The following is a 27,778-nucleotide window of genomic DNA, read 5'->3' as shown; positions in this document are numbered from 1 at the left end:
TATCAACACACTAGACGCAGCACAGCAAAGAATTAGTGGACTTAAAGCTAAAACAATAGAAATTATCCAAACTGAAATGCAAAGAGAAAAAAAAAGAGTTGGGGGTAGGGGAAAGAACAGAGTATCCAAGAACTATAGGACAGTATCAAATGTCCCCACATACCTGCAATTGGAATCTTGGAAGAGAGGGAGAAACATAAACAACAAGTATAAAGTAGGAGATACACTGACCAAGAATTTTCCAAAACTAACGAGGGACAACAAAACACAGACCCAAGAAACTCAGAGAACCAAGGCAGGATAAAGAAAGCATTCAGCTTCTCCCTCAAGAAGTTTAAGAAATAGCTGCACTGTTAAAAATGCAAAAGTACTTTCTCCCTCTGAGCAAAGGAGGAGGTTAAAGAGATCTGAGCTATAGGAAATTTTCACTTAGCACAACTAAAATTGACAGAACCATTTATTTCAGGTGAAAGGCTAGAAAATATTTCCACACCTCGTGGATTTGTTTTTCAAAGTTGTGTTTGAAGATGAATCTGCAACCTTTCAGGGGAACTCTAAGCCATTTCCAAACACATGTACCAAAGGCTCATTATCTCTTCATGTGCTTGATTTTACGAAATAGAACCTACAAGCATTCCTAACCTTCCAAAGCCTGCTGTCCAATGGGCTCCTCAGCGTTACACTGGCTCTTTTCGTCACTACTGGCTATAAAGGCGACAGCACAGGAGCAAGAAGCCTGATGTCCTTCATGGATAAGCTCACAACAGTTTGGAGGTAACAGGCTAATAATCTCTATTTGATAGTTGGAAAACTCAACGGTGAGGTCAAATTATAACACAAGTACCCTTATTTCTAGTTGAAAATTACTGCAAGCAAGACTTTTTTGATCATTCTTTCGCTTACTCCATTTTTATAAACGTTAAGAGTTACATGTCCACTTACTTAAAAGTAGGGAGGAGAAAAACAAACACAAAAACCCTCGGAGGTACTTTTCATGGACTGAAGATTTCATAAACATGAATCATGCCCATGTTACCAGTTTTTCAGAGGAGAAGTTCACAAACATTTGATATATTCTTATATAAGAATTCCATAAGCAATAAATATAATTTATGTCCTTTTAAAAGAGAAATTTCTGAAGCAAAAAAAAAAAAAAAAGGTTAATATACTAGGGATTTGTCCACACATCATTTTCTTTTACTGAAAATATTTATTTTGTTAATTTAGTTACATTAAAAAATACCTTATTACATAAAATATAAGACTGCTTTTAATCATTCCCTTATTCATGAAGCAATTTTATTTGCCCTCTCCACATAATCCTCCACCTCAAAGTCTCTTATACCTCTGAAGGCATTTTCCCATCATCCAGCTCGGTTTTCCCAGGCCTATCACCTTCATTTCTCAATTATGTGAACGGGCCATCCTAGGAACCTATATATGTCCCTACAATTGTCCCATAAACACTTGGCTGCTAACCAAAACGTCAGTGGTTTGAATCCATCAGCAGCTCCTTAGAAACCCTATGGGGCAGTTCTTCTCTGTCCTATAGGGTCGCTGTAAGTTGGAGTTAACTCAATGGCGATAGGTTTGGTTTTTTGGTAGGACGGTGGGTTTCTGTGGGTTCCCACAGCTTCTTTACCCTGCGATCCTGCAGTTCCTCTACGGTAAGGCCCATGTACCTTGGAAAATGGGAAGAGATTGAGAGGATACATATAGGGTCACTATGAGTTGGAATCGACTCAACGACAACAGGCTTTGGGGTCCTGGTGGCACAGTGGTTAAGTGCTATGGCAGCTAAACAAAAGGTCAGCAGTTCGAATCCACCAGCCACTCCTTGGAAGCCCCATGGGGCAGTTCTACTCTGTCCTATAAGGTTGCTGTGAGTCAGAATCCACTTGATGGCAATAAGTTGTTTTTTTTTTAAGAAGATACGAAGCCATTCTCAGTGCTACAATTAATTTTTCCCAGCAACAGCAACAGAGCAGGACAAGTAAGGACTCTATTTTAAGCTGTGGTGCTCCAGGGGAACAGCTGAGAGCCTTTTTAGATGCAGTCACCACCCAGTGCAGGATTCAATGTATCACACCTTAATAAACAAATTTTTGTTCTTCTCCTAGGATCTCATATAGAGCCCAATAATTCTTGCTACAAATTAATCTCTCCTTTTTTTTTTTTTTTTTTAGGATATGATCTCAATTTTATTCTTAACTTATCCCACTTTTCCATCCATCTAAAAATATATCAGAATTTAGAATTCACAGTGGGCTTTATGCTGTCAGCATTATTGTTATTTTGCCTTTTTTAAAATAGCCTCTACTCAGTAGGCACATAAATAGTGGAAAAAAAATTCATCTTAATATTAGTAAGCACAACCACTCTGTGCCATAATCAATGGGCCCTCTTTTCCTCTTTCTCATCCTTCTCAGGACTGAGAACCGGCTCACAAACTTGGCTGGCTTCAGAGCACTTGCTCTTTTAAATCTAACTTCCTCCACTCCCAGCATTTTTGTTGATGGTCTCTTAACTTCCCCCCATCTAAGCCTATTTTCCTGGCCCTGAGATGAAGAAGGTTTTTACATATTCTCTCGGGCTGTGTCTCCCTAAGCATGCTCCAAAGATTTCTAAGGGACTCTCAACATCAGCAGCAGCTCCATCTCTGTATGAAAAGTTAAATATACAACAGTTTCTCCTTTGTATAGATTAATCTCTAAGAGTTCTAGATCTTATTCTTATACCCAACACCATGAGTCACTCAAAGGTTAGAAAAACAAGCAAATACACGGACCAGGAGCTGATCGCCATGTCTTTTCTATTCTCAAACAGAGCTGGCTGGAGAACTCCCCAGGGTATATATATATATACACATATGCACAAGTCATCCATTCTGAAGCAAAGCTTTCCTTCTGTTTATCTCTAGTCTAGGTGTTGATATTTATGGGGGTGATTAAAGAATTAACATGACGTTAGTTCCACTTGTTACCAGAGAAGATGACTACAGGGAATATTCCTTAATAATCACAAAAACATAAATAAGGAAGCTCTGAATGGTGAAGTCCAAGGCAGTACTTTCTGATAGCAAAGTAATGCACTCACTTAAGTTTATGAGAGTTTTTAATTAGACAAGGTGTTTTGCTTCAAGGGCCAACGCATATTTACAAGTTCTTTACAGCTCACATAGCATCAGATTCCATGGTTGATTTCTACGGAGTTTAAAACCTGAGCTATCATCAGAGAAAGGCCACAGAGAAAGAACTAAAACACGTGACAAAGAGAGGTGAGGGATGAATGGGATTCCAAACTGCTTGCTGTGTCTAAGCCAGAATGTTAGAGCTGAATTAGTAAATGAGGAGAAAAGAGACAATGAAGGCAAGGAGAAGTAAGCTATAAACCATCTTCAACAGAGAGTATTCCAAAAGACATGCTTATTTCAGTGTAAAGGACAAATGCCCCTGGAGAAGTCAATTTAATTCTGACAGTTAATTTTGCTTCCAACACTTCTGGCCTCAGGTGATGAGGAAGTTTCTGCGTCGCCTTAGTTTTTTAAATAACTTACGCCCTGGCTATTAAACAAGAAGAATCCATCACTCTGAAAAACACAGCATGAGGTGGGTGAAGCCATGATCTTATCTTGGCCAAGAAGACCAGGTTTCTGTCACTTAAAAATTTTTTTTTCTTAATTGTTCAAAAGATTTTGTCTTTAGTATAATTCACTACTAAATGAATAGACATAATCGACCTGATTCCAAGGGCTAGGTCATGTACGTATGTGTGTATGTGCTGGGGCAGAGGAGGGAGGGTAGAAAGGCCTAGTGATCCACTTCCAAAAACTCAGCCACTGAAACCCTGTGTAGGACAGTTCTACTCTGACACACACGGGGTGGCCATGAGTCAGAATTCACTTAACAGCAACTGGTTATACGTGGTAAGAAGCCGAGAATGTGGTTAGAAAAAAAACAAAAACTCCATTTACCTCAGAAGTGACCTCCACAATAAAAAGTAAAACCCTTTCTATCTCAATGAAGTCACTAAATAATAACTAGGGTCTCTAGCTCTTGTACCTTATAGAGATGTTTGCTGCTGCTGCTGTTGTGCACCACAGCGACCCTATAGGACACAGTATAACTGTCCCATAGGGTTTTCTTAATCCTTACAGGAGCAGATTGCCAGGTCTTTTCTCCCAGAGCAGCTGGTGGGTTTAAACCACCCATCCTTCAGTTAGTAGCCAAAAGCCTAACCATTGTGCCACAAGGGCTTCTTGTAGAGACATTAAAACCAAAAACCAAACCCACCACTACTGAGTAGATTCTAACTCATAGCAATCCTATAGGATAGAGTAGAACTGCCCCATAGGATTTCCAAGGTTGTAAATCTTTATGGAAGCAGACTGCCACATCTTTCTCCCGTGGAGTAGCTGGTGGGTTCGAACCACTGACCTTTTGGTTAGCAGCCAAGTGCTTTAACCACTGCACCACTAGTATAGAAATATTAGTAGATATTATATTACCACCCCGTTCACAACTGTTGGATACTTGAGGATAAGGCCATAGCTTGTACAACTTTGAATCATGTACAGCACCTTACTCAAAGTAGGCATTTAGCAAATACTTTAGATGATAATAGTTCAAAAGGTGCTTTTAAAAAAGGGAAATAAAGCTTTATAAATCGACTTCACACTTTTTAATCACATGCCACATATTCTTCCCAATCCCAAGTCTGCCACTTGAGCTTTGTAACCTCTGGCCATCTACTTAGTTTCTGCAGTGCAATGGATAGCTTTTACATGGTCTTTCTCACCATGGTCTTGTAATTCCCACCAAATGACTAGGTGGGACTATGCAAATAAGATGCTTGTGGCCCACCAAGGGGATTGGATAGCTTGCTAATAATGCAAAAAAGGTGCATGACATTCTTGTGGGGATGGGACCATGCAAATTGGTACAGGGAACCCTAAAAGGTGACTGGTCAGTTTTGCCATTCTGCTAGGCTTAAAAGAGAGCCAGTCCCACAGCAGAAGGAGGATCTTACCACCACCAAGAAAGAGCCAGGAGTGGAGCACATCCTTTGAACCCAAGATCCCTGCACTGAGAACCGCCTAGATTCAGGAGACAGAGAGAGAGAGCTATAACACTACAAACAGCGAGAGATGTCAAGAAGCAGCAGCAGAGGCAGCAGAACCAGAAGACTGGCAGGAGACAATGCGGTGGGCTTCCAGCCCACAGAGCAAGAGAGCTGAGCCCCTTCTGGCAGGAGGCTTGCTGGGAGAATGGGGTGCCTCCAGGCACTTATTGGTGGAGCTAAGAGAGTTTTTTAACACCTGCCCAAGCAGGGAAGAGGCCAAGGGGCCAGAGAGAGTGGAAAGTGAAACTGTGGGCACAGCTGAGAAGAGGCTGTCCTGATCAGAGAACTGTTATCCTGAGTGTTCCTGATTCTGAATTTTAATCTGTTACTTCCCTAATAAACCCCATAATCCTGAGTATTGTCTGTGAGTTCTGTGTGGCCCCTGCAACAAATTATCGAACCCAGCAGAGAAGTAGAGTGCCATGGGAGGGACAGTTTGTGTCAGGTTTCATAAAAAAAGATTGGAAGGTGGAGGCATGTCTGACCTCCACCTCACAAGGATCAGCCATGGGCTGTTTATCTTGATTCTCCTTCCCTCTTGTGAAGTTAGAGGAGGTCAGAGGCCCCACCACGCCATTCTTACAGTCTCTGAGGTTCACTTTCCTCCCTTATAAAAATGAGAATGATAATAGCTACCTCATGTTTCCGTGAGGAAGCTCCTAATACAGTACCAGACACAGCAGTTAATATAAATGTTAATTCTTCCCTTCACTTTGCAAAACTGAGAGATGTCAGTTCCTGACCATACTCATGAAAAGACTCACGACTGTAGGACAAGACAGTGGTAAAATCAGTCCTGGGTCTTCTGATATTTGGGTAAACCCGTTGCCGTAGAGTCGATTCCGACTCATAGCGGCCCTACAGGACAGAGCAGAACTACCCCATAGGGTTTCCAAGGAGTGCCTGGTGAATTTGAACTGCCGACCTTTTGGTTAGCAGCCATAGCTCTTAAACACTACGCCACCAGGGTTTCCAATACTTGAGTACCTGCTAAAATGTCAACCTTTGCTCTAAGGCAGGAAAAGATCTTGCCAGATTTTCCTTTCTGCTAAAGATAATATCATCATTAGTAATATTCTATTTGAATTCTAGAAAACATAGGATCTCAATGGAGCTCACACATTCTTTTTCTAAGTTAAAGGCATCAGGAAAGAAGAGGTATTTTCTACTCAATATTCTTAGGATGAGGAAGTGTGATTTCTTGCTAAAGAATTTATATTGAAGTCATCTAATATCCATAGGTCCCCGGATGTACCTCTAAGTTTGCCAAGGCTTTCACTCATGTTCCTCAGGCAGAAACCCAAGCAGAACAGGAGGGTAATCCATGCTATTTTCTATTTCTTCTTGCAAGATCCAGTTTTTCCAGAAGTGAAAAGTGTAGCCAGGCTCTCTTACAACTACAGCAATGTTTGATCCGGAAGCATTAGGACTGAACACGTAACCCCTATGCTGGCCGCCTTTCCTATGCCACTTTCACCATTATCTTCCCAGGCACCAAAGATGGTTTGTGATTTTCATGCTTTTGCCTTATTTAAAAAAAAAAAAAAGCTTTCAAAATAAATGCTACTTGGACAAAGTTAGAAGAAAAAGAGCTAAAGAGCTTGATGGTAAAAGAAGACTTTGTGAATAGTCTTAGAGAATGCTCACATGTTATGACCTCCTTTCCTATGGGAAACATGAAGGGATAGAGGAGGAAAAGCGGGAAGCCTGAGTCATGTTTCTTGACATATGACAGACAGCTCCTGAAATAGAAAGCCATAGGTTTCAAGTCTCAGGGGTATCACCTTCAAATATGTCAGTGTTCTAAGGGTGGATCAGTTTTCCCAACTGCCGAAACCCTGCTGTGAGGTGAGGTCCCAAGCAAAACACAAGGCTCTGGCTGGGAGCCTTTGAGGTGGCAGGAGCCATGAGGAGTTCAAAGGCAAGGCCGGCCAGTGGCTTACACCTCCAAGAGCCACAGGGGTGAAAGGTTACTAAAGCAGGAGCCACTGACCAATAAAACTGTGTTTGGTCAAGCCTTCTCAGCAAAGTAGACTAGAGGTTCATTTTTGCCATGCCCAGTTTTCTGAGTTATCTACCTCCCTGAATTCCACTGTCCTTTAGGCTAGATCAGGGAACTTCTTTAGTGATTAGCTGCTGACCAATTCTCTCTTACGGCTGGTTCCATGGAACAGTTGAAAGATGGATTGGAAACCATTAATCACAACCTATTATCAAAAATAAATAAATAAGAGCACAAGGTAGGCCAACTAGTTGTAAAGGAATCTGCCTGGGGTTTGCTATGCTAAAACCAGGAGAAAGAAAGCATAAGTTTGTTTGCTTAGAGAAGGCATATATAAAATAAGCCTCACAGCAACCAGGCATACTTGAAAGACCTGCTCCTTTTAATTAAAACACACACACAAACACTACATGTGAAGGGACTGAGAGGACAGCTGCTTAAGAGACTTACTTCAACCCTAAAGCTATCATTATGTCATGCCATGTCGAGGTGCTGTTCTCTGCTCTTTTCTATACCCCACTGTCACAACAATTCCAAACAATGCCAAGGAGATATTTTTTGGCAGGTTCTTCTTTTTGCTATAATTACTAACTCAGCAGTCAGGTCCCACAGTAGCCCTTTCCACTGTTACTACCCATTCCCAGAAGAAGAGAAATTGAGAATAGTGTTGATCCAATGCCATTTGTCAGTGTTCCCCCTGGCCAGAGACACATGAGTTCTCCATAAGCTGCTTGCTGTTGAAAAGCCCTATCTTCTGATTAAGGATTATTAAGACAAGCTCTCCTGTTGATTCCAAATGGAAACCCCAATGTACACTCCCCAAACTGAGAGTGTAAAAAGAGGGAGACACTGGCAGTAGCTACACTTGCTGCATCGGTGGTTTTCAATTTTTTTCCCTGCCCCTGCTCCCCTGAAGAATGAATGACATACATCTATGAGTAAGAGTAACTGTGGTTCATTATGGTGTAACTTTCAAGAGAGATCCATGTCCCCCACTACCACCCCAGAGACCATATAAAAATTTGAGTGGGACTGTTTCACCATTGCTATTCACTGTATTAGAAGTTCTAGCCGGAGCAATTAGGCAGGGGGGAAAAAAAGGTAACCAAATTGGAAAGGAATAAGAAAAAGTATCTTTTTCGCAGATGACACAAAAATCCCAGACAATCCACAAAAAAGCTAGTAGAGCTAATAAATGAATTCAGTAAAGTCACAGGGTACAATATCAACATGCGAAAACCAGTTGTATTTCTGTACGCCAGTAATGAAAAATTTGAAAAAGAAATACGAAAAAAAGTCCATTTACAACAGTAGCTAAAAGAATGAAATATCTAGGAATAAATTTAACCACGGAGGTGAAAGACTTGTACACTGAAAACTGTAAAATATTGCTGAAAGAAATTTAAGAAGACCTAAATAAATGGAAAGATGTCTTGTGTTCATAGGCTGGAAGACAATACTGTGAAGATGTCAATACTACCAAAAGTGATCAAAAAACAAAGTGATATACAGGTTTAATGCAATTCCTATCAAAATCTCAACAGCCTTTCTTACAGAAATGGAAAAGTCAATCCTCAAACTTGTTTGGAATGGTAAGGGGCCCCAAAGGGCCAAAGCAATCTTGAAAAAGAACAAAGTAGAAGGACTCACACTTCCTGATTTCAAAATGTACTATAAAGCAGTAAATAGTCTGATACTGGTATAAGAAAGCATACAAACCAATGAAACAGAAGGAGAGTCCAGAAATAAAAAGCAAAGGTGACACTTCGAAGACTAAAGTATGCCTGACTCAAACCATGATATTTTCAATAGTCTCATATGGATGTGAAACCTGGACAATGAATAAGGAAAACCAAAGAAGAATTGATGTCTTGAATTATGGTGTTGGTGAAGAATATTGAATATACCATGGACTGCTAGAAGAAGGAACAAAACTGTCTTGGAAGAAGTAGAGCCAGAGTGCTTCTTAGAAGCGATGGCAAGGCTACATCTCATGCACTTTGGACACGTTATCAGGAGCAATCAGTCCCTAGAGAACGACATCATGCTTGGTAAAGTAGAGGGTTATCAAAAAAGAGGAAGACCCTCAATAAGATGGATTGACACAGTGGCTGCAACAATGGGCTCAAACACAGCCCAGACAGCTGTTAGCAAACTGATAAGAACTTTAAAATGTTTCATTCTGTTGTACCTACAGTCGCTATGAGTCAGAACCGACTCAACAGCACCTAACAACAGCAACATCTATGGCCAGCTGATTTTTGAAAAGGGTATTAAATCCACTCAATGGGGAAAGAACAGTCTCTTCAACAAATGATGCTGAGACAACTGGATCTCCATATGCAAAAGAACAGATTAGATGAATACCTCACACCATATATGAAAATTGACTCAAAATCATTCAGTTACCTAAATATAAGAACTAAAACCATAAAACTTAGAACAAAACATAGGGGTGAAGTTTCCAGACCTAGTTTTCAACATGGGATTCTTAGGTATGACACCAAAAGCATGAGCGACAAAAGAAAATTGGACATCATCAAACTTAAAAAAATTTTTTTGCAAAGGATTTTATAAAGAAAGTGAAGAAAACTACCTACAGAATAGGACAAAATATTTGGTAATCATTTATCTGATAAGGGCTTAATATCCTAAATATAAAAGAACTCCTATCAAAGCTAGCTCAACAATAAAAGACAAACAACTCAATTAAAAAATGGGCAAAGGACCTGAATAGACATTTCTCCAAAGTAGATATTAAAACGGTCAATAGGCACATGAAAAGATGCTTAACATTAGGGAAATCCAAATCAAAATGACAATGAAATACCACTTGGCACCCACCCAGAGCCTCCTCAGGAGGAAAGACTTGGCCATCCGCTCCCATGAAGAAATGGGGATTGTTGCTCAAGACATATTAAGTTTCTGTTTAGGATGATGAAAAACATTTGAAAATGGATAGTGGCGACGGTTGCACAACAAGAGGAATAAAATTAATGTTACTGAATTTTACAATTAAAATGGCAAATATTTGATTATATAAGATCATCAAGACCTGGCTCAATTAACCTTGAACTTAACTTTTCAATACATACATGGGCTTCAAACACTTGAAAAGAAACCATTTGCTTCTTACAATACAAAGTACTAGAATCTGAACGATAACCAATAAACAGCTCTCCACTACTGAAGTCCTTATTCAAATGGACAGTAAGCACACATTTAAATACAATAAATTAGCCTGTAAATTACCTACCAGGAGAGACATAATTGCCAGAAATGGCTTACATGGTGCTACTTCTGTACCAATTCTGGTCTGATTCAGTATTAAAGGCCGTTAAGTGAGGATAAATAAAAGAAATACATCTGAATATTGTCTTGTGTTCCCAGAAACAATAGCGTGGAGTGATAAGATTAACTGCACGCCAAGCCAAAATAATCTTGCAACCTCAAATTTTCTCAACCTCTGCAAATGCCGAGGGAGACAGAATATTTCTATATAAATGAGGACACAGTCCTCTGCTTCTACCTTTGCCGATGTTTTATAGCATATTATGGCACTGACATTCAACATGTATAAATAAATACAGCTTAATTTATGAACCAGTTTAGTGAATTCTTTACTAACCATATCGACACATAATAACTTACAAGTTATCATTTTGTAAACCAATTCCAGAAAGTTTCCTAAGTAGGTATATCACAAATTTGAAAAGCCTGTGCTGCATCTCCTATAATGGGCAATTATTTCTCAGAAGGGCTTGGCACATAGTCCGAACTCTGTGGGAAATCAGCCCCAAAGAGCTAGACAATTCTTATAAACCAATAAATAAATAAATAAATTCTTATATAGACTGCAAATTAATATTTAACACCTTTATTAGAAAGGCCATTTCCTGAAGCAATGCTCCATATTGGGGACTCTTTACAAGGGATTATCCCATGGTTAGCTTTAGAGACAGCTCTCCACTTCATGCCCATGAAGGGAGTTGGGATCATTCCACCCATCCTGACCCCTGGAAAAGGCTTTGTTATGAAGAATGTTGATAATAATATATTTATTGAGAGCTTTTAATTTATCTAAATTTAATTGTTAAAAATTATACTATAAAGCAACAATACCCAGTTCATTGCCCTAAATTAAACTTCACTAATTCCAGGATCAGTCCCTGGAGAAGGACATCATGCTTGGCAGAGTACAGGGTCAGCAGAAAAGAGGAAGACCCTCAATGAGGTGGATTGACACAGTGGTTGCAACAATGAGCTCTAGCATAAAAACGATTGTTAAGGATGGCTCAGGACCAGGCAGGGTCACTATGAGTTGGAACCGACTCGATGGCACCTAACAACAACAATTCCAGAATATCAATTTAATCCCCAGGAAAGTATTAAAAAAAAAAAAAAATTTACCACTTTGGAGTTTGGGGCATTTGTTTGTTTTACCGATCATCTGGTTTCTCTACCTAATTACTCTCCCCACAGGAGCTACACAAGTAATAAAATGAACCCATATTTTCTTATTGTTTGCTCAGTGAAAATCATCAATCCTAGACCAACAGCTAGATACATTTGACCGACTGCAAAAAGTCCTTCCTATTGCCTCAATCTCAAGCTAAATAAAACCAAACCAAACCCACTGCTGTCGAATCGGTTCCAAATCATAGCGACCCTATGGGACAGAGTAGAACTGCCCCATAGAGTTTCCAAGGAGTGCCTGGCGGATTTGATCTGCCGACCTCTTGGTTAGCAGCCATAGCACTTAACCACTACGCCACCAGGGTTTCCTCAAGCTAAACAGCTATGTTAAATCAAGACCTTTCCAAATTAAACACACTTGCAAAAGTGCTCATGTCTAAAACTACTTGAAAAAGGGAAACTAATGCGTTTGTGCCAAAAAAGGGGCTCAGTGCAGTCAGAAAATATATCCACTGCATTTGTGTTTATCACTAGTAACCTCCTCCTAAAAGCTTTCGTTAGAAGGAGAGCAGGCCAGCATAAAGTATATTCTGAGGGCATACTTTACACACCACACTCCCTTTGGAAGTCAAAGCTGGAAAGTTGAAAGGAGAAGAGGGTAAAGATGCTCTTTTTTAAAATGCCTGGAAAAGCATTCTGGTCGGGAGATGCCAAAGATTTTGAAGTTCCCATCAAGCCACTGGCCTTGATCCAAGTAATGGTTTTTCCTTCCCTTCGGCTGTCTGCTGCAAGAGTTTTTCAGCAAAGAAAGAAAGGAAGAGTGGTAGGGGAGACAGAGGAGCAGCTTCCAATCCATTTCTCTGTAACTGAGGGGGTAAAAAGGGCCAACTGTCCCAGGCTGACATTTATAGAGGGCCTGGTATTTCCAAGGCACACTCTGGAAGGATTACTGGAGGGTGAGCAATCTGGTCTAAAAGGGGCAGCAGGGCAGACTGATGAAAGTCCTTCTAAATTTGATCATTGTGACGCTATGGATGTAGAGACACCAGGCTGGAGTCGGCAAAGACATGCAAGCAGAGGTCTAGCCAGTCAGACTGGCTTTGGGAACAAAATCCATCGTAAACTCGGCCACCCCAATCCTCCAGGGTCGCCCGACTCACTTGCCTGAAGCTTGAAAGACAACCGCCAGTGGAATGGCATTTCTAATCATGGAACAAAAATAAAAGCCCTTGGAAAACCCTCTCCTGCCCTCACTGACCTGCCCCCACTTACAGGAGGAAAATTTATCCTGTCCATGTCAAGGTTCCGGACCTGCAAAGGTTAATTATCTTGCCAGTTTTTTACCCCTGAATCACTTCTGTGCCACCCAATCCCCTCTGTCTGGTTTTTCTCTTCAATTTTAATATCAGAAGTTTCACACGCCTGCCTGAGCTCCTGGACTCAGCAGAGAGGCCCATATAGCTGTCAGCAAACTGATAAGAACTTTAAAATGACTCCACAGGGCCTCTTTATAAAGAAGAGCCAAAGAAGCCCATAAAGAAAGAGGGCAGGGGCCACGGAAACCGGCCGCTCACACTGTTTTAACGTGGCACTAAAATGAGCTGCAGATTTATGGGAGTGTTTTAGCCCCTGGCCCAAATTATCTGGGGGCTGAGGCTCATCTCTGCTCTTCAGAGGGATTTCAAGTATGGGCTACAGCTAGCTAGAAAGGAATGGGGGAAGGGAAGCAGACATAGCAAAGAACTGGGAGAAAGTACGGAATGCTAGGAAAACTGTACTATATACTACATGAGAATTCAGTCTCCATTCAGGAGGATATGAGTAATAGCTATTTCAAAGACTTCTGGCCAGTCCTCTTAAATTCTCACACAAAATTTCTTTCAGTTCCCATCCAGTAGACCCTCGTGCTTCAACTTTCTACCGCGCAAATGTCAATTCTGATTTTAACTTTTGCTGTAAGTTTATTTTCTTCAACTTTTCGGTTAAAAAAAAAAAGAATAAAATCATGATTTGGCAGAGAACAGTTTAGAAGGGGAAAAAACGCCTCAGCATAAAATATTTTTCCCACTGGAAAAGGGAAAAGGAGTAACAATACTTAATTCAAATATGCCACTGAGTTTAAAAAAAAAAAGGCCAGCGAGAGAATCACTGATTTTTACCTTCCTACATTTTTTTTTTTTTACCAGCTAAGGAGCCCTAGTGGCACAGTGGTTAAAGTGCTCTCGGCTGCTAATCAAAAGGTCAGTGGTTCAAACCCACCAGCTGCACCATAGGAGAAAGATGTGGCAGTCTGTTTCGGAAAAGATTTACAGCCTTGGAAACCCTATGGGGCAGTTCTACTTTGTCCTATAGGGTCGCTACCAGTCCGAATCAACTAAATGGCAATGGGTTTGGTTTTCCAGTCATTGTGATCTGAACAGAAAGGCAGAGAGGAGAACCTCATTCCCTGCCAAGATGTAGAAAGTATACCTTATTCACAGGAATAAATTTTTTCAAGTTTGCCAGCCCTGAAGCAAATGCATAATACATCCGTGTTGGTAACTCGCTGTGGTTCCTTAAGACCACGCTTAATACGAGGAAGCTTCTTCAATAATCAAATGCAGACCCTGGATGAGCTCTCCCAAAGGACAGCCAGCATGGAACAAGCTGACCAGACTGCAGATCCTTTAAGTAATTTACCCTACTTAAGCAATACAACTATTTTTTGGTATTGTATTATTAGCCTCAGTTTTTAGCTGAGAAAAATCGAAGCTTGGAAAACTGACGTAAAACTTGCCCACACAGTTACAAGGCTGGTACGTAAACAGCAGAACTGGGATTCGAATTCAGGTTCTCTAACTTAAAAGCCTGTGTTCTTTCCATTACCAACATTTTTCGAACTTTTTGGACTGGGACCCGCAGCAAGAAACATAGATACATTTTATACTATAATTCAGTATACATATGCACATACAACTGAAATAAAGATTTCACAAAATACTCTCTAATATTTTCCTTTCCATTATACTTCATTTAAAAAAATAAAATGCCAGCCATGACCCACAGAATTGACTTCATGATCCACTAATGAATCATAACCCTCGTTTGGAAAATACTGCACTACATGGCACCCCCCAAAAAAAATCTCCAGACTGGGAGTTCCAGCTAGGCTCAGCTCCGGTCCTAGCAATTCTTTCTCAAGATCACTTGAACTCTCCGGCATACTTACCGTAGCAAACGTGAGGAATGGGCTGCATAATTTCTAAGGTTCCTTCCAGCTCTTTAATTTTTTTTTCCTAAATCTCAAATGATACCGCTTTTCCCTTTAACCACACATCTTTTCTTTACTCTCCAATTGTTACCTCCTTTCCTTCCTTACAATTCTCTTCAAAGTTCTCTGCTACTGGTATTCAAAGTCCCTCTCGGTCGGCTCCATCTTACCTATTGAACTGCCCCTTGGAGGTCAGGACCCTCCAGCTCATCCTCTCTTCCCACCCAAGACTCCTCAGTCATGATGATTCCTTCCAGTTCCTGATCCACACTGACCCAGTTCATTCCTGACTCCCCATAGCACAACTGCCTGCTCAGCATAGCTGGCCTTTTAATGAGAACGTTACCAAAAGTACTCTCTCCAGCAACGTGAGGGCCTTTCTTAAAGACAGGATCTGGCTGCTTTATTTATTTTTTTCCCTCACTAAGTTCTATTCTGTACTATAGAGTCACTATGAGTTGGAATCGACTGAACCACAAAGGGTTTGGTTTTGATGCCTCTACAATAGCTAGGAACAAAGTTACCCAGGAACAAAGTTAGATATATATTTATTTGATTGGCTTGCATTATAAAATTAAGGACCCAAGTTCTCTCCTAAGAAGCCATGGTGGTACAATGGTTAAGTGCTCAAATGCTACCAAAAGGTTAGTGGTTTAAACCCACCTAGCGGCTCCATGGGAAAAAGACCTGGCGATCTGCTCGCATAAAGATTATAGCCTATGAGGACTGTGGGGACCATGGTCTCAGGGAACATGTAGCTCAATTGGCATAACATAATTTATAAAGAAAATGCTCTACATTCTACTTTGGTGAGTAGCGTCTGGGGTCTTAAAAGCCTGTGAGCGGCCATCTAAGATACTCCACTGGTCTCCCCGCTTTGGGAGCAAAGGAGAATGAAAAAAACTAAAGATACAAGGGAAAGATTAGTCCAAAGGACTAACGGACCGCAACTCTCGAAGCCTCCACCAGACTGCGTCCAGTACAACGAGACAGTGCCTGGCTAGTGCAACTGACTGCTCTGACAGGGATCCCAATAGAGGGTCCAGCACAGAGCAGGAGAAAAATGTAGGACAGAATTCTAACTCACAAAAAAAGACCAGACTTATCGGCCTGACAAGAGACTGGAGAAACCCCAAGAGTATGGCCCCCAGATACCGTTTTAGCTTAGTAATGAAGAAACTCCTGAGGTTCCCCCTTCAGCCAAAGATTAGACAGGCCGATAAAACAAAACGACACTAAAAGGGCACGCCAGCCCAGGTGCAAGGACTAGAAGGCAGGAGGGGACAGGAAAGCTGGTAATAGGGAACCTAAGGTTGAGAACGGAGAGCGTTGACATGTCGTATGGTTGTCAAGCAATGTCATAAAACAATATGTGTTAAGTGTTTAATAAGAAGCTACTTTGTTCTATAAACCTTCAACTAAAGTACCAAAAAAAAAAAAAAGATCATGGCCTAGAAAACCCTATGGGGCAGTTCTACTATGTCACATAGGGTGGCTATGAGTTGAAATGGCCTCTATGGCACCAAACAACAACACTTCTCTCCTAAATTTAGAGAATGCTTAGGTGGGCTCTTCCAGGAAAAGTAAAAAAAAAAAATTAAAACTACTGTCACAATAAGTAACCATCTACAGGCTAAACCAAAAAACCAAATCCACTGCTGTCGAGTCAATTCTGACTCAGAGCGACCCCACAGGACAGAGTAGAACTGCCCTACGGAGCTCTCAAGGCTGTAAAACTTCACAGAAGCCGACTGTCACATCTTTCTCTTGTGGAGCGGTTGGTGGGTTCGAACTGCTGATCTTTTGATAGTAGCCAAGTGCTTAACCACTGTACCACCAGGGCTCCTATATACAGACTAAGTCCCACATAGTTATGTTTGCCCAAGACCAAGTATGCCAGCAGCTCCATGAAAGATAGGCCTGACAAATTGTTTCCATAAAGATTACAGCTAAGAAAACCCTATGGAGCAGTTCTACTCTGTAATACGTGGGGTCACTATGAGTCAGAATGGATTCAACGGCAATAGTAATGGGTTATGTTTGCCCAGGACAAGGTATGCCAATGCTGCCAGGAAAAGTCACTTTATGGCCTCTCCATCTGGATGATGAGGGCTTAAATCTCAGAAGCTACACAAAATAGCTGCAAATCAGCCCAAATCTTAAAGACAGGGAAATTTATTTACAGACCCTAGTGTACTATAAATCTGAGACAGTTCTATTAAAATGCTTTTCTTGGCTTCCCATCAGATACTTGGCAAAAGTCTTTTTCCAACAAAGTTCCTAATGCTAAAGTTGGGGGGAAAAAAAGTTAAATACATAAAAATGCTCTTCCTTAAGAGTTCCAATTAAAGAAATCCTTCTTATTTCATCCTGCTTCCAACAGCAGACACTAACCAAGCTCCTTTACAATGTGGATTTATACCCAAACACAGAGTGTACAGTGCTACTCACAACAAAAAAAAGCAATTTACATTATCCGCAGAGGGATTACACCCATCACCAAGGCTTTCTCGTTGGCCAAAGAGTCTTGTGCTGAATTGGAACCATGGCTGTCCATTTCACAGGAAGAACTCCAAGGATCAGGCCAATCTGTTTTGTTTAAGGCTAAATGATCCAGTAGCCTTTTGGGGGCAAGTACGAAAGCAGAGACTGGGAAACACAGCTTGGAGTGGGATGCTGGGACCCAAGAACGGGGGGCGGAAAGGTGGGAGGGAATATTTGACATTTTTTAAAAAGCCTTGAGAGTCCAGATTACGTATATAAAATTTTTTTTCAATTACATGGGTCGGGGTCAGGGGGAGATAAGAATGACAGACATTGCAATACCGATCTTGGAAACTAGAAGTCAAACCTTTTCCACGTTCCTGATATATTTCCACAGATGTGACCAGTCCTAAATGTCTCAAGCAACCACTTTTTCGACAAGACTATTCAATAAGCATTTAAGCTTGAATTGCTGGGACGGTCATCTGAGTTTTAGCCTCAATCCAGGACACACAGCTCTGTGGTCTGAACAAAGCTGTGGGCGGCACAAGAGTGCGGGCCCCCCGTCTGTCCCTCACGCATTGTGTGGTCTTGGGAGGATGACTTCACCTCTCCTTATCCTCAGTTTCCTCACATAAAAAAATTCAGATTCTTCTTCTAATTTGCCTATCTCACTGTTGAAAGAGCCTGCTTTGTAAACTGATGGGATGTGCGTTGGGGGTGGGGGGCGTGCGGGAGAAATGGACACAGGCTGCTATATAACTGTCACTGAATATAACCAGTAAGCCACCAGCACAGGGAACTCAGATAACACATCACTCAGGGATGCTGAGGTTTCTAGATATCTGAGGGTTTACACCTTTAAGCGAATCACAACACTTACTAAAATACAAACTTAAACATTTTAGACAAAGCTTTATAAAATGTATCACGTAAGATTCTAATAGTTTAAAAACACATATGCTAAACATGATTTAGCCTTAGCTTAGAGATTCAGGAGCATCACCATGCATAGTAATTAACTGTAGTTCCTCAATTTTAAGATGTCCCATCCATAACAGCTTCCGGGAGAGAAATGGAAATGACACTCAATGTTCAAGCTGATGATAGGACTTGATATGCCAAAATATGAAAAAACAGAAAAGCATGTAGCTCCGTGAATCATGGAAATGTGGCACTGGATTCTACCATCAAACAGTCATGCACCCAGGATATAGTGGAGCCTGCAAAATGGTCTGCCCTCATAGCCAAGGTCCCAAGGTTGCTACTATTTTAGAGTCCCTTTTTAAAAATGGCTTTTCCATCTTCTCTATTCAGACTGGCGGATGACCTACCTCAGAGACCCCTACTTGTAGCAACCTTTTCCCCCTTCAAATCTGTGGCTTCTAAAGTAGTATGGCTATGGCAAGAAGATATATGAATTTGTTAAAATTATGTGCGAATGAGATATAATGACAGCCCCTTGTAGAAGCTTCCCTCTAAGGAAAGTTGATGAAGTTCAGTGTAAGCACACACATTTTGCTGTTCTGGGGTCTCTTCTGCTCTCTTCTTCACCACAGCTATGCCTGACTGTGGGCCTCGTAGTTAAAGGCACCAAATGCCTGAGGTTTTATTTTCTTACACAGAAGGGTTTTGTATTTTTCCTAATTGGCCCATTATATCCTCAAGTATTCTTCTGCAGCATAAACCTTTGGTACGCTTAGCAGGAAAATATGAAGGCAAATTGAGATGGGTCAGTGTAATAGACTGAAAAGAAACTGATATTTTAACTTTACCCCAAGCGTTAAAGGTTAAAGAGAACAGAAGATGCTGAATGTTTATGCCACCTCAAAGGCTCCTAGTGGATTGAGTACAAAGAAGAGTTCAAAGGCAAGGCAGGCTCCTGACTTCCACCTCCTAGTGTGGCTGAGGTTAGAGGTCACTGCTGGTGGAGCCACTGACCAATAAAAGAATGTTTGGGAACTCCACTCAACAGATAAACTGGGGATCCATTTACGCCTTCCTCCTTATGCACACAAACATTTCTAACTGGACAGTCTAGTGTCTATCCAGCTTTCCTAGGCCTTCGATTGCTTTCTTTTGCTTTGTGATTCAAGGGAGGCGAGGGATATGAGTGTTCCATTTGACTGCAGAAAAATATGTAGTTGCATACTTCTTGCCTTTCAACGGAAGAAAGACGGCTGATGGAATTCCCTATCTTTAAGGGCTACCCCAAGTGTTACCTCTCTAATAAACCCATCCCTGACAACGTAAGCCCATACCTTCTCTCTTCCTTTTCAGACCCCAATGTACTGTGGAAAACTGGCACCATCTTCTCAACTTTCTTTGTGCTTATACCCATATATCCTCTGGAAGATTGTTAGCCCTTTGTGGGTGGGCTTCACAGATTTCTTATTATCCCCAGGACCTCCCCCTAAAGAAACCCTTAATTAGGGCTTCAATAAATTAATTAACTAATTCATTTAGCTCATAGGACAATAAAAGACAGGCTGATAAGATGGCTTTACTACTATAATAACTATTATCCACTACTAATTTAAGGTCTTTTTTAATCTACCCACAAAAAACCCTATGACCCATCCCTAGCATGCCCAGTGAATGTCATGTGTGCCTGCCCTGCTCGTTGGTGGCCTTCAGGGGCAGATACCAGAGATACAGATGATACTTTTTGTCAAAATTCCTAGCTTAACTACAGCTCTTTCTTACTCTAGGCTCTAGCCCTGTATTAAGCTTTATGGCTGCTTCACATCTAAGGTAAAGAGGGGAATTTAATTTCTTTTTCCTGTCAAGCAGAATGTCTTTCTCCCTTGGTGCATCCTAACTTCCAAGTTATGATAAGGTCTTTAAACATGGAGTTCTGTTTTTACCACAGTATACATCAATTTGAGAGGTCCTGGGTGGCACAAATGCTTAAAACTAGACCAAGAGCCAAAAGGTTGGTGGTTTGAACCCACCCAGAGGTGCTGAAAGGTCACAGCCTTGAATACTCTATGGGGCAGTTCTACCCTGCACACACACACGGGGTCACCATAAGTTGAAATCAACTCGACGGCAACTAACAACAATACATCAATCAGATTAGAGCCTTTCTGATCCCGAACTCGCAGCTGCAAAATGTTGCTACGATACCTTCCTCATCCATATTTCTGGGTCAATTCAGAAACCTTATCTCTATCCCATCTAGAAAGAACAAAATTCTTGCTAAGCCCTATTTCTTCCTCATCTGAAGGTCTGGTCTCCAGAGCAGCTATGGGAGCGATGTCAGTGTGAAGTACTAGAGTGACTCACGGCATTTAGGATTTCTTGGAAAGATTTAGATACTTAGAAGGAAAACGAGTCACTTAAAAGTGGACGGAGACCTCTGCTGGCTACAGCTGTGCACGCAGCTCCTTTCAGCCAGTTCAGAGTTACTCAGGATAAGAATTGGATTTTCGGTTCCTCAATCTCAGTTCATTTTCTGACGTTATCAACTAGGAGCATTAAGGTGTCAACTACTAATGCAGCCCAAGAGTTACTCAGCAGTAGGCTTCTCCCTAAAAATTTATGCCTGTATTACAAAAAGACCCCAGTTGACCTCCCTAAAGAGAATTCACTAAGGTGTAGAGCTTTTCAGAATCCGAGACGAGACCTTAGCTATCAATGGGGCAGTGGCACCCAACAAGGCTGAATCTGACCCCCATGAGACATTTCCTAATGTCTAGAGACTTTTTTAGTTGTCACAACTTGAAGGGGGGAGGGTGGTACTGGCATCTAGTATGTGAACCTAGTCATCCTTTCTATGTAACTGGGAATTCTTCCAGCCAGATAATCTCACATCTCCTGGTCATCAGTCTAGCCTAGAGATTTGGATTTGGGGGAAGGAAAGAGACTACTTGGAGAAAGGGGAGCAGGACTAAGTGGGGCACAGGGGTGGAGTGCTTTAGACAGCTGGAAAGGACTGGGAAAGGGGGCATCAGAAAGCAGAAGAGGGATTTAGAAAGGGAGGCAGGAAAGTATCAAGAGTGCCTTTACTTTATTTTATTTTTTGAGATAACAAGACATGTTTTTACCGCAAGCACAGTGAGCAGAAGGAGATGTCTTCTCACACAAAGTGGCCGCAAGGTCTGCCATTAACTAAATCTCTCTGACAACCCCTCATTGGTTTAAAGCATATTAATTAGCTTCTTGCTATCAAGTGTACATCATTTCTGCCATGTGAGACATTTTCTTGGGAACATATAAGTAATATTCCATGTAGCCTGACAGGTTCTCAATGGTCACATCATCCACATAGACTCGAGCTTGCTCAGAACTGGAGCGGGGAGAGCCAGACAGGGTTCTGGTGTGGAGCGATTGGGAATACTCCTCAAGCATGGATCTTCATTCTGGGGCCGGGGCGGGACATTCTGCAAGCCTGAAAAGGAGTACACTTCCATATCATACCATCTCTTACACTGGCACTCCTTGCCTACGCATGCACACGGCTTGCCCTGGTTTAACTTGGAAACGGACTGAAAGAGAGATCATTGGCCTTGAGACTTGCTTGGGAGACTTGGGTAGCATCAGAGGGGTCTTCCTTTTCACTCTGTGATGGGAGCCCTGGAACCGAAGTTCTCAAAGGCCCAATGACTGCCCTTGGGTGATTAGCATCAGGAGGAGAAGTAGCACACTCTCCTCACTGAACTCTTTAGGGGCTGAAATTCCCAGCCCACTGTTGACATCAGGGGAGTCAGTCTGGCTTTGGGCTTTAGCTGGTCGCTGAAAGAAGCAGCTATTGTACTGCAATGCATAAACTTTGGGGGATGAAGGACAGGAGATTTGGAACGTCGGCGACACTGGGTTCTTACTGCTCCTCATGAAGACTTCCTTGTAGACCCATGCCAGCTGTCTTTAGACGCACACGTGGTTTTAGGTCTGACATCATCTGTAGTTGTTCTGACTGACGTTCTAACACTTGTATCGTCTCCAACAGACAGAGACACTATGGACCCTGATCAGACTGCCTTTATTTTGTAAGTTGGCATGATGTGGGGTGGGGGGGGTATCCACCACCAGGAGATGTAATTAGCCCTTGTGACTACAGGTATTCAAGGGGAGAAAAGATGACCACTTAATTTTGAATGTCATCAAAGAGAACAACGTTCTAGCTGGGACAAGGGCTTCATAGAGTTTTTTTAACAGCTGAACGGAACATGAGAGATGATTTAGCCAACCCCTTCATTTCATAAATGAGAAAATGAGAGCCCAGGGACTTGTTATGGTCATACAACTAATAGTGACAGAGCCAGGGCTCAACACCAAGCCTTTTGACGCCAAGCCTGTGTCCTTTAAAGCCAAATCACATAAAAGTACCCTGGGTACTGTGGAACAACGGGATTCTGTGAGCTAGCCTTAGCTGCTCTGCTTCTAAACCAAATGATTCTCTTTTCCCAACTTAAGGGTGGTGGGGTAGGGAAGGTAATTGGGCAGAATTTGCTCATTTTTAGTTTCCCTGTTTCTTTTTCTTAATCTTTCTAGAGTCTAGTATAAGATGGTTATCTGGTTTAACATACAATTCTATATTTGGTTATGTGAATATATCAAGATGTCATAAAATGTCACACAAAGAACACAAACACCATGACTCTTCAAGAAGCACTTTCTTCTTTGTGAGTTTTAAAAACCACAGGTTTATAGCAAAAATCTAGAGCTCTCTAGATGATTTTCTGAACTCAGATGAGGTCAGCAGTTAACTAGCAATTGCGAAGCCCAGAAACTTCAAACAAACACGCCTATACTATGAAAAACCTACCTAGAGGTTAAAATCAACCTTCAGTCTCAAACTGGAATGTCAAAATGTTTTTACAGGTGAGGTTACTGAGGTCTAGAGAAAGTAGATACTTTCCCAAGGCACAGAGTTAGTTATCAGCAGAGGTGGAATTCAATCCATGCAGTATGAGCTCAGAGCCTATAGACTTAATCATTGTGTGATATGGTCACCACTTCGGTTGAAGAAACTCAGTACCATAATAAAGAGGGTGGACTGGGCATATTCATTAAGTTTCACTCCCTCCTGAAACCCTAAAATGATAATTAAGAGGGATTTATTTTTTAAATTTTATTTATTTTGTTGTTGAGAATATACATGGCAAAACATACACCAATTCAAGAGTTTCAACATGTATAATTTAGTGACATTGATTACATTCTTCAAGTTGTGCAACCATTCTCAGCCTCCTTTTCTACGTTGTTCCTGCCCTGTTAACATAAACTCACTCCTAAGGTTCCTATCTAATCTTTCAAGTTGCTATTATCCATTCAATCCCATACAGATAGTTCTTAAAAGAGAATAATGTTCAAGGCAGATATTTTTTTGGTACTCAAGAAAAACCTCCAGTTAGTTTTAAGAAGACTTCAAGGGATACTTTTGGGTTAAGATTTAAAGATTACCTCAGGGCAATAGTTTCAGGGGTTCATCCAGCCTCCATGGCTCCAGAAAGTCTGGAGTCCGTGAGAATTTGAAATTCAGTTCTGCATTTAAGGGGGATTGTTTTTGGATGAAGGCATGAACATCCTAAGATAAAAAGAACGAGAGAAGAGATAACAGCAATAAAATGTGGAGGCTGGAAAGCAGCCAGGGAAGTGGTCACTGACTACAGGTTCAAGAGAGTTGCATCCTAACTCGGCAGAAAAAGACCTCAGTTACACTGCAGAACCCCAAAAGCTCAGCGTGGTGGAGTGGGGGTAAAGATACAGCTAAAAGCAGGACAACTCATTGAAAATGTATTTAAGAGCAGTTAGAACTCTAGATCCACTCCCCATTCCGCACAGCCAGGTGACTGCCTCAGGAACCTTAGGTCCACTCTCTGGACAAGATTACGTACAGGCTCCCTGCCTGCGGATGGGGGTGCCAAATTGAAAACTGGGGCAGGGGGTGGGAGAAAGGAAGAATTACTAGGACTTTTGGAGTCCCTGGGTGGTACAAACAATTAATGTCTTGGCTGTTAACCAAAGAGTTGGAGGTTTGAGTCCACCCAGAGGTGTCATTCAAAACCCTACAGGGCACAGTTCTACTCTGACACATGGGGTCGCCATGAGTGGGAGTCCACTCGATGGCAACTGGTTACTGGTTAACGGAACATTTACATACTTAATGTTGAGACTCTTCCCCACCCGCTTCTCCTACTCATCTCCTGCATAATTTTTTTTTCCTAAATTTATTTTGTTGTTGTTGTTGAGAATATACACAGCAAAATATATATCAATTCAACAGTTTCTACTTGTACAATTCAGTAACATCGACTATATTCTTTAAGTTTTGTAACCATTCTCGCCCTCCTTTTCTGGGTTGTTCCTCCCTCATTGACATAAACTCACTGCACCTTAAGGTTCCTATCTAATCTTTCAAGCGCTGTTGTCAATTTGACCCTGTAGAGACAGTTCTTAAAAGAGCATAATGCTTGAGGCAGACTTTTTTTTACTAGTTAAGCTAAACTATTGCTTGGTTTTGAGATGACTTCAGGGGATATTTTTGGTTTAAGGTTTAAAGATTATCTCAGGGCAATAGTTTCAGGGGTTTATTCACCCTCCATGGCTCCAGAAAATCTAGAGTCCATGAGAATTCAAAATTCTGTTCTGCATTTCCCCCCTTTTGATCAGGATTCTTCTATGGAATCTTTAATCAAAATGTTCAATAATGGTTGCCGGGCACCATCCAGTTCTTCTGGTCTCATGGCAAAGTGGGCAATTGTTCATGGAGGCAACTAGCTACACATTCCATATCCTCCTCCTATTCCTGACTCTCCTTCTTCCTCTGTTGCTCCAGGTGAATACAGACCAATTGCTGAGCCTTGAATGGCTGCTTGCAAGCTTTTAAGACCCTAAGCACTACACAATGAACTAGGAAGTAGAACAGAAGCACTAAACATTATATTAGGCAATTAACAGGGATGTCCCATGAATCCATGACCCTAAACCTCCAAACCAAGGAACCAAATCCTGTAAGGTGTTTGGTTGTACATAAGCAGCCTCAGCAGCTACTTTTTTTTGGGGGGGGGGGGGAGTGTTGTAAATATATATCACACAACCTTTGCCAATTCAATTTTTTATAGATGTATCCTGCATAGATAATTTTGTTTTAAAAAAAAAATTGGAAAAAAATCCCTTAAAAAAGAAAAAAAGAATAGAAACAGAAACAAGCCCAATTAAATTTCTTTCGGGGGAAAAATAGGGAAGCAAGACTAAATGGGCACCCAGTGGGTGCTCCAGAGAGTCAGAGAGCAGCCCGTGGAAAGAGGTATCGGAAAGCAAAAGGGAGACATGGAAAGGGAGGCAGGAAAGTGGCAAGCTTAAGAGGAGAGAAGAGACCCACTGTGATGAAGACCATCTACACTAGGCAGCTAGGCAGCTTCTCCAGCAGCATTCTAAATGGTCAATATTACACAAAAGCATCGCCCTGAAATCTCTAACTTCCATGGCTGCCTTAGCCCTTAATACTGTCACTTGTTGTGATTACAAACCTTCCAAAGACACTACTAGGGTATGACCTTACAATTATAGCAGGCTTATCTCAGAAGAGTTATCTCTGATACATATTATAACAACCCTTACTTATACTGTCACAAATGGACATGTAGATGAGAAAGAGAATCATCTAAGACTCCTTTCCTAGCTTTTAGGCTGATACACTGGAGGAGATCAAAGGTCCACTCACACAGTCAGCTGCCATCCCTCTCCATCCAGGAGGTCCAGATCACCATTTCAGCACCACTCCCATGCCACCTCCCCATCAGGGCTGCTTAGACTTAGCCTCTTACCTGTCTCTGCATTTCTTCAATCTGCCTTTGAGGGATGCTCTGCAAAATACTATACATGTCTGACATCTTTTCTTCTGGTACGACCACAGATGCTCTGGAGACAGACAATAGCAAAACAATTCATAAATGTATAGTCCTTTACACAAAGCACATCTGCATACATTGCCTTGTTTAATTCTCAAAAGCAGAAATAATACCCAAACCTCCTTTAGCCTTGCATGTCTTTTCTCTCGCTTTCTCATGGCTAAACTTTTCGAAGGAGTTTCTATACTCACCACCAGTTCCATCGTCTTGCTTCCGGCTCTCTACTCCAGTCATCTTTCATCCTCCCTTGCTCCATCTGAGTGTTCTAGCCATGATGGTATCCATTCTGTCACTTGAACACACCATGCTCTGCCCTACCACAGGGCCTTTGCACGTGAAATTCCAGCTGCCTGGTATACTCTTCCTTACTCTTCACTGCCCTTTTTGAATTAACAATTACTCTTATCCTTTAGCTATCCACTGAAATCCAATCATTATTCAGTACATATTTATGCAGCACTTATCGTGTGCTGGGTCCTGATAATGCAACAGTGAACAAATCAGAGAAGGAAGGGGAGGGAGAGAGCAAGCCCTAAGAATACCTGGGGGAAGAGCAATCCAAGCAGAAGGACTAAGAAGTGAAAAGCCCCAAGGAAACAGCATGTTGGCATGTTCCAAGCACGGCAAAGAGGCCAGCATGGGGGGAGCAGAGTAAACAAGATGGAGAATCACAGAAGATAAGGGGGAATGGGGAAAGGAGGGTCACAGCAGAGCATGTAGGGCCTTGTAGGCCACTGTAAGGACTTGGGCTTTTACTCTGGGATGGGATGGGAAGCCTTCAGAAGGCTTTGGGAAAACACATGGCAATTAGCTGATTATGTTCCAACAGGGTCGCCCTGCCTGAATAAAGTGCTGAACAAGCTACAGGAAAGCAGGGGAGCAGGGAGAACAGCTGGAGATCATTGTGAAATCCAGGCAGGAGATCCTGACTAGGGAGCAACTGATGAAAGTGATGAGAGAAGTGACTGTTGTAGAGCAACATTCTAATGGTCAGCAGCTACACAGACCGCAGGATTTGCAAACAGATTAGATATGGTGGGTAAAAGGAAGAGGGGACTTAGTAGTAGCTTTTCCTTCATTGCACTCAGCAGAGTTTATATTTTCATAAATTAATTTATTAAAATCTGAATCTCCCTCTTACGAGGCTAGTCCACTAGGATGGAAACCACACCTGGTTCCATTCACAAGCTCTTCCCGAGCACTTGGTATACTGCCTAACACAGTTAAACACAAAAAGCAAACCCACTGCCGTTGAGTCAGTTACAACTCATAGCTACCCTACAGGACAGAGCAGAACTGCCCCACAGGGCTTCCAAGGCGGTAATCTTTGCAAGAGCAAGCTGCCTCATCTTTCTCCTCTGAGCAGCTGGTGGGTTTAAACTGTCGACCTTTCAGTTAGCAGCCAAGAGCTTAACCAGTGTGCCACCAGGACTCCTTAGCACGCAGCACTTAGTAAATTCTTGTTAAATAAATACATGATTTCTACTACACAGATGGGAAAGCTGAGGCTCAAAAAGAGATTAAATGATTTGACAAGATCACAAAGCTAATCGGAGATAGAGATGGTTATCTGAAAGCAGGCCTTCCAGCCCCAGATCCAGAGCTCTTTCCACCACTTGTCCATAAGTTACAAATACCCTAGCAGGT

General features: G+C 41.7%; 1 protein-coding gene and 1 pseudogene across 1 annotated transcript in view; both read right to left on the bottom strand.

Annotated features, from left to right (window-relative positions):
• EXT2 (exostosin glycosyltransferase 2) overlaps window positions 1-27,778 on the bottom strand; it is a 157,671-nt gene that overhangs the window by 81,581 nt on the left and 48,312 nt on the right. The window contains exon 7 of the mRNA XM_049890927.1: window positions 26,048-26,141. Coding sequence (XP_049746884.1) covers window positions 26,048-26,141 — 94 coding nt within the window. The remainder of the gene's footprint in view (window positions 1-26,047; window positions 26,142-27,778) is intronic.
• LOC126078859 (oxidative stress-responsive serine-rich protein 1-like) lies at window positions 8,895-25,682 on the bottom strand (annotated as a pseudogene).

Source organism: Elephas maximus, chromosome 7 (genome assembly GCF_024166365.1).
Source record: "Elephas maximus indicus isolate mEleMax1 chromosome 7, mEleMax1 primary haplotype, whole genome shotgun sequence".
NCBI classification, from domain to species: Eukaryota; Metazoa; Chordata; class Mammalia; order Proboscidea; family Elephantidae; genus Elephas; species Elephas maximus.
The sequence above is the reverse complement of the archived record's forward strand: the minus strand, read 5'-3'. Positions and strand labels throughout refer to the sequence as shown.